Source organism: Dipteris shenzhenensis, chromosome 29, assembly GCF_047967505.1.
Source record: "Dipteris shenzhenensis isolate YYH24624 ecotype China chromosome 29, Dip_SZ_1.0, whole genome shotgun sequence".
NCBI lineage: Eukaryota > Viridiplantae > Streptophyta > Polypodiopsida > Gleicheniales > Dipteridaceae > Dipteris > Dipteris shenzhenensis.
In genome coordinates, this window is record NC_141624.1 from 32,262,278 (window position 1) to 32,277,937 (window position 15,660).

The 15,660-nt window shown below is 43.6% G+C and overlaps 1 protein-coding gene across 2 annotated transcripts in view; it reads left to right on the top strand.

The window, feature by feature from the left end:
- LOC147882717 (phototropin-2-like) overlaps positions 1–15,449 on the top strand; it is a 132,106-nt gene extending 116,657 nt beyond the window's left edge. For both annotated transcript variants that reach the window (XM_087400258.1, XM_087400259.1), the window contains exons 20-23: positions 1,936–2,048; positions 14,559–14,699; positions 14,808–14,930; positions 15,030–15,449. In XM_087400258.1, the coding sequence (XP_087256384.1) occupies positions 1,936–2,048; positions 14,559–14,699; positions 14,808–14,927 (374 nt within the window). In that variant the 3' untranslated portion in view covers positions 14,928–14,930; positions 15,030–15,449. The remainder of the gene's footprint in view (positions 1–1,935; positions 2,049–14,558; positions 14,700–14,807; positions 14,931–15,029) is intronic.
- The last annotated feature ends 211 nt before the right edge of the window (positions 15,450–15,660 follow it).

Here is a 15,660-nt window from a genome sequence, read left to right on the forward strand (position 1 = left end):
CATCCTGACATTTAGTTTGAGTATCACATTGAGTAGATATATGCACAGCCCTAAGACCATGAACTGATATGCCAATAGGTGCATTTTCTGGTACTTGCTGGACCCCTAGCATCTTGGATTGTTCTATGTCCTGGAAGGGGGGGTAACTTTTCTTTTCATGCATTCAGATAGGGCTTACCTTGTCAATGGTACCATCAGATTTTCTCTTCACCTTTTAAAGCCATGTTGTCCCAATAGCATTTTGGCCTATGGTCAACTCCACTAGATCATGTGTGTTGTTTTTATAAATTTAATCCAATGCAGCCCACATGGCTCTCATCCAATGATCACTCTCTTAGCATCCTGAAAGCTGTGAGGTTCATCCTCATCACAGGACTTGCTCATTTAAGCAGCATCAATCCAAGTAGCATCCACACAATGTGCATCACCATGACTTCTAGAACCATCGCTTGTTTTTCTAGTGAGAGGAGTTGTAAGCTTACTCTCCTGCAGAGTTCAACCAGCCACCTAGGGACTGATCTAGCATCTTGAGTTGCTGTTCTCTCTTCCCTAGATTTATTCCACATCTCCTAGACATTGGGCTGATCGTTGACGTAATTTGGATGTTATGAACATCTGTGGTTTGTCAGTGGAAGCTGTGAACTTGTATGCAGTTGTTTCCCTAAATCAAGCATGGACTGCTCTGAGTTCTCATCAGCAAACACCACATCTCTCAAGTATGGTTTATATTCCTCCCCTCGACTTGTACAGAGGGTTTGAAATTTGAATCAGTTTTTCATTTTTAGCTCTCGCAACAAAATGCTGAAAAGACATAAACTAATTATGAATGATGGTCACAAAATAAAGATTCTGTTGAAGTGATGGTGTCCTCATGGGACCTACATCGTTGTGTGTGCTGTGATTTCACTGAGTCATTCTTAGGGGAAACATTCCAATGCATCTTGGCCAAAATGCATCCCTCACATACATGTTTGGGAGGTGAGGAGAATTGTTGGCATATGACACCTTCTTGCCAACTAGGGAAAAGCTGCAAATCTGCAAGCAACTCGTTCTAGGAGGTAATGTGCCTGGATGCACCACTGTCAAAGTACCAAACATCTTAAGCTAGGATGCAATTTCCTGTTTGGTATCATAACTACATACAAGAAAAGCCCATTCTTCAGCCACACAGTTGTGTGGTGTATCATGTGGGAGAGGTGGATATATCGCCTAAATCAATTTGTCTTTGCTCAAGTGGAGGAATACTCTTTGTAGACAGTGATTTCAGCAGCATATGGCTGTGGAGGGGTATCCTTGTCTGCTTAATGTATTCTTGTCATAGGTCGTTTTTTATGACTTGATGGACCTCCTGTATGTCAGGCGTAAGAAGACTTGGCATCATAATTTCACACAAGAAAAGCCCTGTTCTTCAGCCACAAAGTTGCATGGCTGGAATGCTCTCTGTTGATGGTGATTTCACCGGCATATGGATGTGGTGGGAGTATCTTTGTCTGGTTAATGTATTCTTGTCATATGATGGATCTCCTGTTATATCAGGCATAAGAAGTGGGTGATACATAGCATCCCTTTCCTGATGAATGTAGACATTGAATAGCTGGACATATTTATCTTTCTATCGGACTTTTTACCCAATAACTTTATTACATCATATTATATGCAGATTACAGAAAATATATGCCAAATTTGTTTTGGTATACAATTTGAACATATCTTTTTGTAGGTCCAGCTATACTTGTCTGGATCATAGCCTTTAGATGAAAACAATTAAATATATTCTCTATGTATGGGTAGTACAAAACTACGGGGTCGTACACATGAGAGCTTGGACATGTCAAAGTCCTTAAAAATAATTGATTTGCACATTTTGGCATCGACAGTTGTTCCAGATGTTCAATTGACTTTTAATCAGTTTCCTTTTTCATTTTTATAATGCAGGCATCCTGATTTATGAAATGATATATGGGCGCACACCATTTCGTGGCAAGAACCGACAAAAGACTTTTGCAAATATACTTCACAAGGATCTGACGTTTCCCAGCAGTATTCCTGTAAGAAGAAACTTGCATCCATTCATTTGAATCTCACAGCACTCTTGCAACCTTCACAATCCTTTTATTTGATTGGTTGTCTGCTGTCAGGGTAATCTCACAGCACTCTTGCAGCATTCATAATCTTTTTATTTGATCTGTTGTCTGCTGTCAGGGTAATGGTTAGGTTACCTTGTCAAGAAAACACATAAGCTTTATAAATTTGGGAAAATAGTTTGTTTTGTTTTGTTTTGAGTGCCAGTTTTTTCTGAGGCTGCCAGACAGCTCATAGAGAGCTCTTTCCCCCCACCTTATGTATTCGGCGCCACTTTAAGTTTGTATTTCAATTTTTAGTCATACAGTATTCCTGTAAGAACAAAGTTGCATCCTTTGCTGTAGTTTGAAGCATGCATGCATGGTGATTTGTTTGGTCGATCGGTGGTCATGAGCATGGTTTGGTCTGTATTCTTAAAGAAGCAATTCATATCTCTACAGGATGGCTAAATCAACTGCACTTCAGTTTAAGGTCATACAAATGAGAAAACTTGTGATACACAAATATCCAGTTGAGAGAAGGCAGGACACTGCTTCATCAGTTTGTTAAGGTGGTTCCTCATCTGGGAGACACTTGATGAGCCGTCTCCAAAAGCCTAGTCTGTTGTTAATAGTTTGGTGCATAACTATCCAAGATCCCTATCCTCGACTCCCCCATCCTCATGCCGATCCATACCAGTCGTCATTGAATGAGCTCCGCCTATCTGCAGACAAGACTTGGAAAACTGAGATGCATACTTCCCCGCTCTTTCCAATCGCTAGGAACCAAATCTCTAGCCCACGTCTTGGAAGGAGGTGGGACTTCGTCTGATGCCTAAGGCTGAGAACATGTGCTCTTGAATGAAGAGAAAGTTGATAGGACTGCCCACCTAAGCTCACTATAGCTCCCGGCGAAGTGTGGTTGGCGACGCACCTGAGCATGAACACATTTCCACTCATGGATAGGAGGGAGGTGCCATGCAGGGGCCACGCTAATCTTCTCTGTATCGTTCCAATTTTATCACAGAGAGAGAGAAGAAGAAGAAGAAGAATATATTATCGTCCTCTGAAGACCAAAACCGGCCTCGCGGACCTATGAGACAAAGTGCGAGTCCAAGAAGTACCTCATACAAGCCACTGAGGGCTGAAGCAAAGGGTTCACTCAGACCCTTGCTGAAAACTGAAAGCTGAAAAACTGAAAGAAAAAGCTAAAACGCTAACATGTTCAGCTAGTGAACGAAATACTAGAGTAGCAAAGTAATAGAAGTGTGTTAGGTGCTCAGGGCTAACACTCCTAGTACATGCTCAGGTTCCATCTATCCAGGTAACCTGGTGGCACTCTGATGGGATGCGACGTGGGGGAGGCGTGGTCTCCTTGATCTTTGGATCCGGTGGGCTACGTCAAGGGTGATGTCTCGTCTCTGGCGGTCGCCTCTGAGAAGGGAGGAGTATGTAGGCCATCTTCTGGTGGTTCTAGTGATGCCCTATAGGCCATGGTATGTGCCTTTTAGGCCACATAGGACACTTAGTCCTATGTGACACCTAGGACACTTAGTCCTAGGTCTAGGTACAAGTACTTTGTACTTATGTGTTATCATCTATCTAAAATTTGACGTGACTATTGATCTATTGACTCGTTACGTACCTGCACTCTCTCTTTCTTCGTTCCGTACCTTCAGTGGTATCAGAGCGCTACTGGACCTGTTCCCCTGCCTCCGGATCTGCATCACTCACAGATTTCAACAGCCTGCGCTCCATCCGTACAATCCGTATGATTGTACGGACTTCCGTACAGATCCCGAATCCTGCCGTCCAGCTACGTCGCTAGCTGTTCTGCCCGCCGCACCTGCTCCGTACAACATCACCTACAGCGATAGATCCGTTGTACAACGGTATTTGCGCCGTACGATCGTACTTGCAGAGGAACTTCTCAGTACAAGGTACCTACGTCATACAACTGTACCTGTGCAGAAACTTCTCTGTACAACTGTACCTGCGTAGGAACTTCTCCGTACAAGGTACCTGCACCGTACATGTTCCGTACAAGGTACATGTTTTTCGTACGATCTTCCGTACATGTATACCTACAGATCAGTCGTCAACAGCTTGTACCAGCTTTTTGTACACATGTACATGTAGAATAGCTGATCGTATAGCTTGTACTTGCTTTGGGTATTCTGTATAGTTTCACACGTGCGAATCTACCTACAGGTTCCGTTTTGGCATTGGCTGTGAACCAGGTTCTTGGTTCCTGCTTGCTATAACCCTTTTTGGGTCTCACTGCAGTCATCTACAAACATTTGCAGTTTTGGGGCTTCTGCAAGACATTGGCAAATTTGGGGCTTTCAGTTCTTTTCACCTCCTTTGGTTGCAATTTCTTGCAAAAATATTAGAGTTTTGGGATTTGGTATGCAATTTCTTGTTTAGATTGCAGTACATTGGGTCAGATTGTAGGACATTAAGTTACATTTGTAGGACATTGAGTCAGATTTGCATACATTGGGTCACATTTGCAAAAATTTCAGCAAAATCTGGGGCTTTTCTGCATTTGCCCTCTTTTTGGCCTACTTGCCCTCAATAAATTTGGGGCTTTTGCCAAATTTGCTGTTTTTGCAGTGAACATTGCCTGTCACAGTCACATTTGGGTCAGATCTGCATTTGCCCTTTGATTTGGGTCAGAAATTTGCAGATATTTGCTGTCATTTTTGGGACAGCCAGCTTTTTGCAGTGATAGCCTTGAGGCTTTTGGGTTTTCAGGTCTTTTTTAGGGTATCACAGTTGCTATGGCTGGGAACAATCAAGATTTATTTGGAGTTCTTCATGAAGATGATAAGTTGGATGGCACCAACTATCCGATGTGGTCTTATCTCATGAAACATATTCTTGTTGCAAAGCATTTGTGGAATATTGTTTCTGGGGCTGATCTGAGGCCAGCCAATGCTACAGTGGTTGTTTCTACTATTGGTCCTTCTGCAGGGGGTACTCCTCCTGATGCCTCTTCCTCTAACACTCCTGCCGCTGCTCTTCCAACTCAAGAACAATCAAGATGGGATGCAAGAGATGCAAATGCTTATTCATGCATTGCTTTATCATGCAAGAGAATCATTATTCCACACATCCGGTCTTGCAGGACAGCAAAGGATGCTTGGGATAAATTGGCTTCTCTCTATCAGATTCGCAAGGAAGCTCGTGTTGCATATTTGAGAAGGCAATTACAGGAAGTGAATATGAATGAAGGTGAGTCAATGGATGCATATTTGGCAAAGGTCAAGGACCTCATGGAACAGCTTGCCAACATTGATGAGGTGGTGCCAAATTCACAGCTTGTCAGTACCACATTGAATGGACTGCCAGATACATATCAAGGGTTTGCTACAACCCTTCGATTAGTGGCCATGGGTAATCCAGACCACTATTCTTTTGACCAGCTAGTTACTTTGCTTTTGCAGGAAGAGCAAAGTAGAGCTAACAGACAAGCCATTATTCTTGATCATGCATTTGCTTCACAGCAGAGAGGAAGAGGCAAGGCTTCCAAGCCCATGGGCAGGCCAAAATCTGCGCATAGCAGCTGCAATTCCTCTACGCATAGCAGCTGCAATTCCTCCCATGCATCTAAAAATACAGCAGATAAGGGAAAGAAGAAAAGATGCAACTATTGTCGCAAGCCTGGACATGACATTTCAGAATGCAAGAAGCGCATTGCTTCGGAGAAAAAGAAAGCATGACTGACAGTTAATGCCTCACATGCTATTGAATCCCATGAGCCAACAGATGCTTCACATGCACATGCTCTTCAGGATGATTGGGCATGGGCTGTCCATTGCTCATTTGATCCCTCCAAACCTGATGCACTCTTTACTGCTAATGATGCTCAGTCCTGGTACTTTGATAGTGGTGCTTCCAAGCATGTCACATCGTGTAGATAGTTGTTTCATTCTCTAGCTGATGCACCTCGAGGGGGGACTGTTACATGTGCTAATAATGCTTCATATCTGTAAAAGGAGTTGGAGATGTGCAGCTCACATCCATTTCCAGCCATCCTGTCACTCTGACAAATGTTCTTTTTGTGCCTGGCATTGAAGTCAACTTGATTTCAATTTCAGCAATTGCTACTTCAGGTTTCAGAGTAATTTTTGATGGCTACAGATGCCTAGTATATGATCTTCATGATGACAATGCCATAGTTCTCACTGGCACTTTGCAAAAAGGGCTTTATCACCTTGATCATCATCCAGCTGCACTTTCTATTGAAGCATTGGCTATTTCAGATTCACAACTTGCTGAAACTCATCTTTGGCATGAGAGAATGGGCCATCTCAATTATAGAGCTCTTGCAAAGCTACATTCACAGCAGATGACAAATGATGTACCTCAGACTCACACAGTTTCCAAACATGTGTGTGAGGGTTGTCTTTTGGGTAAGATGCAGCGATTTCCTTTTCAAAAGAAATGTCCCAAACTCTCACAAAGGAAATTGCAGCTAGTACACAGTGATGTCTGTGGCCCAAGGAGGACAAATGCCATTGGAGGATACAAGTATTTCATGACTCTCATTGATGATTTCACAAGGTATTTCTGGGTATATCCTTTAAAGGCCAAATCTGAAGTTTTCTTATGCTTTCAGAGATGGCTGGATATGGTTGAGAATGAATCAGGAAACAAGCTTGTCACCCTCAACACAGATAGGGGGGGTGAGTATATGTCAAAGGAGTTTGATGCATTTCTATCCTCATGGGGCATTATTCTCTCATGCACTACTCCTTACACTCCTCAGCAGAATCCTGTTTCTGAAAGGAAAAACAGGTCCAAAATGGAGATGGCCTGATGCATGCTTAAGGCCAAGTCTTTGCCCAATAAATTTTGGCTTGATGCAGTAATGTGTGCCAACTATGTGCTGAATAGATCACCTACACGGGCATTGAAGACTATTACACCTTATGAAGCATGGAAAGGCAGGAAGCCTTCACTTTCACACATGAAAGTTCTTGGGTCTCTTGCATATGTTCATGTACCATCTCAGCTGAGACATAAGCTTGATGACAAGGCAATCAAATGCATATTCATTGGTTACAGCCAGGAGAGCAGAGGGTATAGGTTATATCAACCATATACTGGAAAGATTATTGTCAGTAGAGATGTGATCTTTGCTGAACATTCAGCTTCTCCTCTTGTGGACTGCAAGGCAACCATGCATGCTTACACGGATAGGGACTGGGCAGGATGTTCCGACACCAGAGTGTCACATACTGGCAATTGTTTTTTGCTTGGCAATTCATGTATTTCTTGGCTCAGCAAGAAGCAACCGACAGTTGCCACGTCTAGCTGTGAGGCTGAGTGCAGGGCAGCTTTCGCTGCTACAGTAGAGTGTGTTTGGCTTCAATAGTTAGTTACAGATCTTGGTATTTGCCAAACATCCTCCACTATTGTCTACACTGACAGCCAGAGTGCTTTGGCCATTGTGCGTAACCCAGTGTTTCATGCGCGTACCAAGCATATTGAAGTTCACTGTCATTATGTTCGGGAGCGGTTGTCAGCAGGAGACATAGAGTTGTCCTATCTTCCCACAGAGGACAAGATCGCAGATATGTTTACAAAGGCACTTCCTCGTCCAAGTTCGAAGTCTCCCGACACAGGATTTACACTTGGTTCCCTTTGTTACATGATCTGACATTCCTTGTACATTCATAGGTAGCTATATCCTTTTGGATGAACATGTGCCACCATGACAAAAAACTACTAGGTATTCTGAGACGTTTCGAGAGTACTTCAGCCCATCCCATGGAGGGGGGTTTGTAGGCCATCTTCTGGTGGTTCTAGTGATGCCCTATAGGCCATGGTATGTGCCTTGTAGGCATAAGTGTAGGCACTTAAAGTGTTAGTGCCTTTTAGGCCACATAGGACACTTAGTGCTATGTGACACCTAGGACACTTAGTCCTAGGTCTAGGTACAACTACTTTGTTCTTCTGTGTTATCATCTATCTAAAGTTTGACATGACTATTGATCTATTGACTCGTTATGTACCTGCACTCTCTCTTTGTTCATTTTGTACCTTCAGAGTAGGCCGTACTCTGGGCTCTCTCCCTGTCATACGTGGAGTGTGTGTCACTTGTCTGACCGCATCTTGGTAGATAGTCCTGCTAGTGATCCATGATGCTCTCATCTCATCAAGCTCCTCTCCCTCAGCTACACTGGCAGCTGACTCTGATGCATAGAAGTCTGTGACAAAAGTCTGCGATGTGTCGATGGTGTCATGTGGCATCAGTCCATCCTCCTGCCCTCTGGCCTATTGCATCAATGTGTCTCTCTGTCGGCGCATCTCAAGCAGGTAGAGCCCAACACAGACCCGATTATGAAAATGTATCAACCACGTGAGTGGACTAAAGCCATGCCCCTCGTGAAAGAGGCAGTGATATCGTCCTCGGATCTCATAGTAGATCGGATAGACACATAGAAAATGCTCCTCCGTCTCGATCTCCCCCATCTGGCATAGTGTGCAAGTCCTCTGCTCTTTGGGTATGCCTGCAGCTTTCCCTATCTCAATTTGTAGCTTATGTGATGAGACTCGTACTTGTTCAATGGTGATCGTCAATGCAGCTGAAACTCTCTTGTCCTCAAGATACTGAGGTCTGATGACAAGACCGTGCTCTAAGATCGTCAGGAAGTGATCATGGTAGAACTAGAGCTTGGTGGAGAGATTCTCTCCCCCCCGAGCCCTAGATGTATGGAGCAGGAGGAGGTCCAACCGTATGATACGGTTGGTCTCATCTCGTTGGATCATCTCGGGTGGTATGTTTAGGTTGTACTGTAAGGGGGGAAGTCTGTCCATCTGAATGCCGTGACTACCAAACCATGTGGATATCTGTGTGTACCATGCCATATCAACACCACTTTTTGCTAATCACCTGGAGGACTCAAGTGCTAACCTCGGTAGTCTCCCCTGGGATAAGGTCCAAACTCTGTGGAGGAATGTCACTGTCTGAAAGATGGCATTAACATGGAGAGGGGTCATGGCGAACTCTGCCTGTATAATCTGATGGGGGACTGAGGGTTTACTCCGAATCATCGTGGATCCCATGGTCACCTGCAGTCTCTCGAATCTCTTCCACTCCATTGCTAAAATATCACTCCCCCAAAAAGGTGCTGCGTACATGGCAATGGCGGTCTCACAAGCGTGTCAAAGAGCTAGCCCTTCGTCGAGGGGTCTTGGAAGTGTGCCTGGAAGCATCGCCTCTCTAGTCGGGCCAGAGCACCCTGTCCTCGTGTGAGTGGTGCCGTACCCGCATGGATCATCATGAAACCTGGTCCATTGAACACTATCCCCAAATATGTGTAGGACTACACTATCTCCATAGGCTCGCCATGGTATGTGAAACTATGATTACGGGACGCTGCTCGCAAGGTGTTGAAGACCATAACCTTGGTCTTCCCAAGGTTAACTGTCAAATCTCTCTCCCTGCAGAACACCTCCAGAGCCTCAAGATGTTTATGCAGCCCTCCTGCTGAGGATGATATGAGGACTATGTCATCGGCATACAACAATATCCGCACCATCAAGTCATCTAGGAGCCAACCCTCTCTGCCTAGTCGATCGACAAAAGAAGTGATCTCGTCTATATAGAGCCCGAAGAGGGTTGGTGATAGGGAACAGCCTTGCTTAACTCCAATGGTGCTCTCAATCCAGTCTAATAAGCCTCTTGGGGCACATATCCTCCCTCTGATAGACTCCTATAGACTCATGACCCCTCAAATCATGATATCTGGGAGCCGTAGTTCCTGTAGCCTTCTGATCAGGCAAGAGCGTTGGACAGTATCAAATGCCTAACGAAAATCTATGAAGCAATTGTAGACATGCTGACCCCTCGACTTCGCCGCCTCAATAATAGCCCTCAGGGTAAAAATGTAGTCTAGGGTGGAGTGATGTCTCCAAAATCCCGCTTGCCCAAGTGCCCGCTGTCCATGCTCCTCTGTGTGGCTACGAATCTCCCTCTCTAGGACTGATCCATATATCTTAGCCAAAGTGTGGCCAATCATAAGAGCACGGTAGTTCCTAGTGTCCATGGGATCACCTGCCTTGTGTATCGGTACTATGGTGGTGGTGCTCCAGGTAGGTGGAAAGCCATGGCATACGGCATGATTGAACATCTGTGTTGATATCGGAGTCAGGATCTCTTGCCCATGGGTCAAATGCTTAGTGCGTAGTCCCTCGTGATCTGGTGATCGTCAGTTATGAAGCCGAAGGAGGGCAGCTCGCACATTCTGCGAAATAAATAGGTGACATGTGGTGGTCTAGGCATATCAGGTGGTGCCTGACCTGGGGCATCATACACACACACTTTTTTTTTTTGTGAGAAGAAATATTTTATTATTGTAAAATAATTACATTCATAGTTACTTCAAAAGCGGAGTAACTACTACTCAACTGAAAATCTCAGTATAATCTGTATATACATCATGATCAATCAAATGAGTCTGAAAGCAATCATAGAACGACTGCTGCAGAGATCGTTTGAAAAAAAGAAAAGATGGAAAAGTAGGATCACCAAAAACTCTATGATTTTTGTCCATCCATAGAGTCCACAGTGCCCAATAGTGCATCCAAACAAAAAACAAATCAAAATCCTGTCTAGCTAGATGAAAACCAAACAACTAGAAGAACCTGCCAAAAGTAACTGTAGGAAATCTTGCTCGAAGCCCGTCGGATGAGAGCGAGGAAATCACAAGTGTGTGGACAGTGCCAAAAGATGTGAAGCATCGATTCAGCAGAATGTAGACATCCGTGGCAAGCTGCCGGAGCAATATGTCTATGTGCGAGTAACTGCCTAGATGTGCCAAGTAGGACTCGCCAAAGGAAAAGCTATTGTCGAAGAGGGACTTTATAATGCCAAAGGAGACGCAGCCTCTTTCTCCGCCACTTTAGTGGGCGATACATATGCCAAACGGAATTTGCTCTGTCAGAAATCCAAGGTGGAAGTAATAACATTTATACAGAGAAGGCACTGTGATATGTCAGAGCTTCAAAGGACGGGCTGAAGAGGAAGAAGAATATAGAGTCCAATCCTCAAGCCTATTCTGAAGTTCCAAACGAGGTACCGGCAAGAACGGTCGAAGCATTTCTGAAATTTGATGCCATAAAGGATGGTAATGAGCTCCCAAACCATATTTGCTAACAGCCACGGAAAAAGATAAAAGAGTGCCATCATCCTGAAGTACATCCGCCACAGAAGAAATGCCTTTGAAAGATAGAAAATAAGAACGCCTGGGTTCTTGTATAGCCAAAGGACGGTGGAATACTTTGGACCAATAAATATTCTCAGCCCTCAAGGAATTTCCTGACAAAGAATCTCTGCCATTCCATTCCAAGTGGGATAAAATATGCTTCCAATCAAGAAGCCCAAGGCTGATCCCCTTGCATAAATTGCAGCATCATTTTCCCCCTGTGAGCAAGTATATGTATTTGAATATTGAGTATGTTTAGACCCCCGTGCATCTTTGGAGAGCAGAGACGATGCATAGAGAGTAATCTGAGACTTTTCTTGCCATTTTTTGAACACCAGAAAATCTCCATGATAGCAGACATAAAGGAAACCAGATCTGCCTTATTGAACATGATTAGAGGCAGATAGAATTGTATGTATGTTATGAAGATGGATTGCGTTATTCGCAAACGAACATGGCCAAGTTGCAAGCTTCCAATATTCAAGTTTCGCCCTCAACTTTGTGAGCACCCAATCAGTTTGTTGAGAATGAGTGAGCCCCCAACCTAGAGGATAGCTAAGTTGTCGAATCAATTGAGAAGGTGAAACAATTTCCCCAGGCCACAAAAGACTATGCCAGTCTTTAGCATGCAACGGCAATAATTTTGATTTCTGAAAATTGACACGAAGACCAGCAGCCAAACCATATGTAGAAAGAGCCTGCATGATCATGGAGAGATCGCTCCGAGTATTTTTCAGGGTAAAGAAAGAATCATCAGCATATGCTTGAGCGACCATGCTACAGCTGCTAGGAATTTCCAATCCGTGCAACATGCCAGTGTCCAAGAGGTGGTCCATATATTGAAGCATTGGATGAGTGGCTCTGGCAAAAAGTAAAGCACTGAGGGGACATCCTTGTCGAACAGAACAACCAAGAGTCCAGGTTGTAGAAATATCCTTTGAGAGGCTAATATTCTTATACTCCCCTATGACATTCTATATACGAGAGACAAAGCTGTCCCAAGCATAATCCATGTCCTCCTGGGCATGCAAAGGCAAGGGATGAATTGCAAATCTGATCATTTGCTGGAAATAACGATGTCGGAAATAAGCCTGATTGACATGCAATAATCTACTGGAAAGGGGTGGCAAATCATCCAGTGGCATACCAAGATGCAGATTCATCCATAATGGGGCATGATCTGACAAGCCCAATGAAAAATCTACGAGGAGATGAGGGCTAAAATCTGCCTATTGTTGTGGGTAAAACAAGCACCATCTGTCAAGCCTTGCCCAGTATGTAGTAAGTGCATTATGATGAAAAGTATATCTAGGCACTGACCCTAGGAGAAGCAGCCATAAATCTTCAGCCTACACAGAAAGAAGCATGCTATCCCATTTCTGCCTTTCCAATGATAGCATATGAGATCTTGAAGTGGTGTTATCTCTTGGCAGAGGGGAATTATTAAAATCTCCACAAATGAATGCATTAGATCTCCATGGATACTTGCTTAAAGAATCCCATAAAGAAGCCCTCAAGGCAGAGGTCTGGGAGGCATAGACTGATGCAAACTCAAGAATATCACCACTGATATTACATTGTATGACCATGCATCTGCCACTGCTGTCATTGAAGGCTAACTGAGGCTCCAGCTCATGTCTAACCATTATGCATACCCCTGAGTAGGTAGTGGTACCAGCATAGTATGTCATACCCGCCAAAATAATCATGATGACCAACCTTAGAGTGTTGATTATGCTCTTGCAAACAAACGATATCTGGCTGCATTTTATGTACATAATTCCATAAAAGCCTCCACTTTGAGACATTGCAGAGGCTCTGTACATTGTATGTAAAGCACTTAAGTGTTTGATGCATGAAAGAGGTATATACAGTAAAGTATAAGTATAAAACAAGATGTCAGAGAGGCAAAGCCGCTGCGTGCATGGGCTGCATTCCCTCATGATCCATGAAAGTGATAGCATTCTCCCCTTCTTTAGAATCATATATGGGGATGCCTTTCTTCAAAACCCCCACCCAATTTTGAAGGACAGGAGTTGAAGTGGAAGCCTGTCCTGGTGAGGGAGAAGAAGCATCCCATTGACGAGATTGAAAGGGGCGTTGCTTCAATACAACCACCTTCTTAGGCTGTTGAAAACCATCCCGATCAGTTCCTGCAGATTCCTTCATCTTCTCTTTTTCTTTATCTTTTCCTTTTCCAGCAAGTTATTGCACCTGATTAATTGGTTTGGCATTCTTTGCTCCATTTCTATTTGCTGTTTTAGCTTGCAAATTCTCATTCTTTTCCCGTGTCTGGGACGGCAAGGCATTAGGAGGGGGTTGATGCAGAACCATTGGGCATTCAGAGGCTAGATGCCCAAATTTGTGGCAGGCAAAACAAGCTCCTGCAAACACACCCCATTTCAATTCAAAATACTTTTTTCCCAATTGCACTCCGTCAACTTCCACTGCAATAGAAGGAGGGGTAGGTGTATCAGTGTCACACAGAATGCGGAACCTGTTACGGTTTCCCATGGGGCGTGGAGGACAAATGACCTGTCCCAAAGAAGCAGCCAGGCCAGGCAATTCTTCATGCATATAATCCGGGAAGTTAACAACCTCAACCCATACAGGACAATGATGTCGTATAAGACTTTGATAATCCTTGTTTGGGGACCAAGGCATAGCATGTACCATCTGCTTCCCGTAAAAGAGGGGAGAAAGCTCAAGTAGCCTCTGCTTACACAAAGCATCTGATAAGTGCACCTTATAAAAGCCTCTAGATGCAAAATAGACTCCCTCTACAAAGCATCCTCCAAGGATGGACTTGATCCACTGTGCAACATCACTGGCTGCTGGGATTCTTCTTGGAAAGAAAATTAATACCGCAGTTTGAGATAGCTTCCTGAGAGGATTCACGAGGGATGGCAATTTCAATTTGTATGTGTCGTCTGGAACTGGTTTGCCCCATTCTTGTCGTGACTGCTGAAAGTCATGCTTAAGTGTATCAAACACGTATTGAACTTCCATAGTAAGTTCATCTTGTGATGCAGGCTGTGAAGGACGGCGCTTGGCAGGTTTATGTTGGGTTGTCATAGAAATTAAGTCTATTTTACCGTGATTCAAGCATTATTTCAGCACATAAAGTCTGTGTTGGGTTGTCATAGAAATTTAACCTAATTTTGTCCTTGTTACAGATTTTATTTGAAGAGTATGTACAAAACCATGGATTCATTAGATTGCTTGTCTGGTGGAATATGTTGATGTATTCCTATCTAACCATTGCATCTAACCTTTGCAGGCAAGCTTACCTGCGAGGCAGTTAATTAATGGTCTGCTGCATAGAGATCCTGCCAACAGGCTGGGGTCAGCCAGCGGAGCTCATGAAATTAAACAGCATCCATTTTTCCGTGGAATCAGCTGGCCTCTTATCCGTTGTGTGGTATGTGCTAATACATTTCACTATGTCTCGTTGTGCTTCAGCTAGTGCGTCTTGCGTACTACGGAAACAATTGTGAGTGTGTACACAAACTATTGGCTTCTTTTGCAGGTTCCACCACCATTGGAGACACCGTTGGAATTTATTGGCAAGGATCCAGAGACAGATTTGAAGGATGATTTAGAATGGGATGAACTTGATCCCAATGTTCCTTTTTCTGATGTTTTTTGACAGGTATGGATTGATTTATCTTCTAAAGGGAAAAGTCTACTTTTTTTGTTATGGTAGAGATCTGTAAGGACTCAATATTTTGATGTGTGCTGTTGATTGCAGGATGCCATAAGATCATCAATGATGAGCATTGGTTGTAGATCAATTGTACATTACATGTAAAATCAAATTTGTTGCTCTTACTATTCCTCCCATTTTGTGGAAGGAATATGCCATATTGGTTATTGTAGCATTTCGTTGAAGTCGGGTTTTTATTCTCTTCATACCCTCTGACCGTATTCCCTGAGTCTCTAAGGGCTAACATGTAGGTAGATATGTAAATTTTAAGAGAGAAGAACAAATGAACTGCTCTCAGAGAGTTTTCCATTGTAAGGGTTGCGTGGAATATTCCATGTTGGAAGAATAACCTTGCTAGTCAAAGCCGTTTGGGAAAGCCTGGTAACCTTTTCCAGGAAATTTGAAGCCAAGTAACTGTTTTATGACAGTCTGCAGAGATGTAAAGCAATAGTATTCTTTCCTCATTGAGCTGAGTCTGTGTAGCATTTTTCTCTGTTATCTGTCCGATCTTGGTAGAGCTAAAATTTAGGGACGTGGACCTAGCCAAGGCATCTACTCATCGCACATACAAATACTTGCGCTGTGTCCAGGCAAACCTAGTTCCTCATGGATATAAATACTTGTGCTGTGTCCTGGCAAACCTAGTTCCCCATGGATATGCACAATCTTCATACAC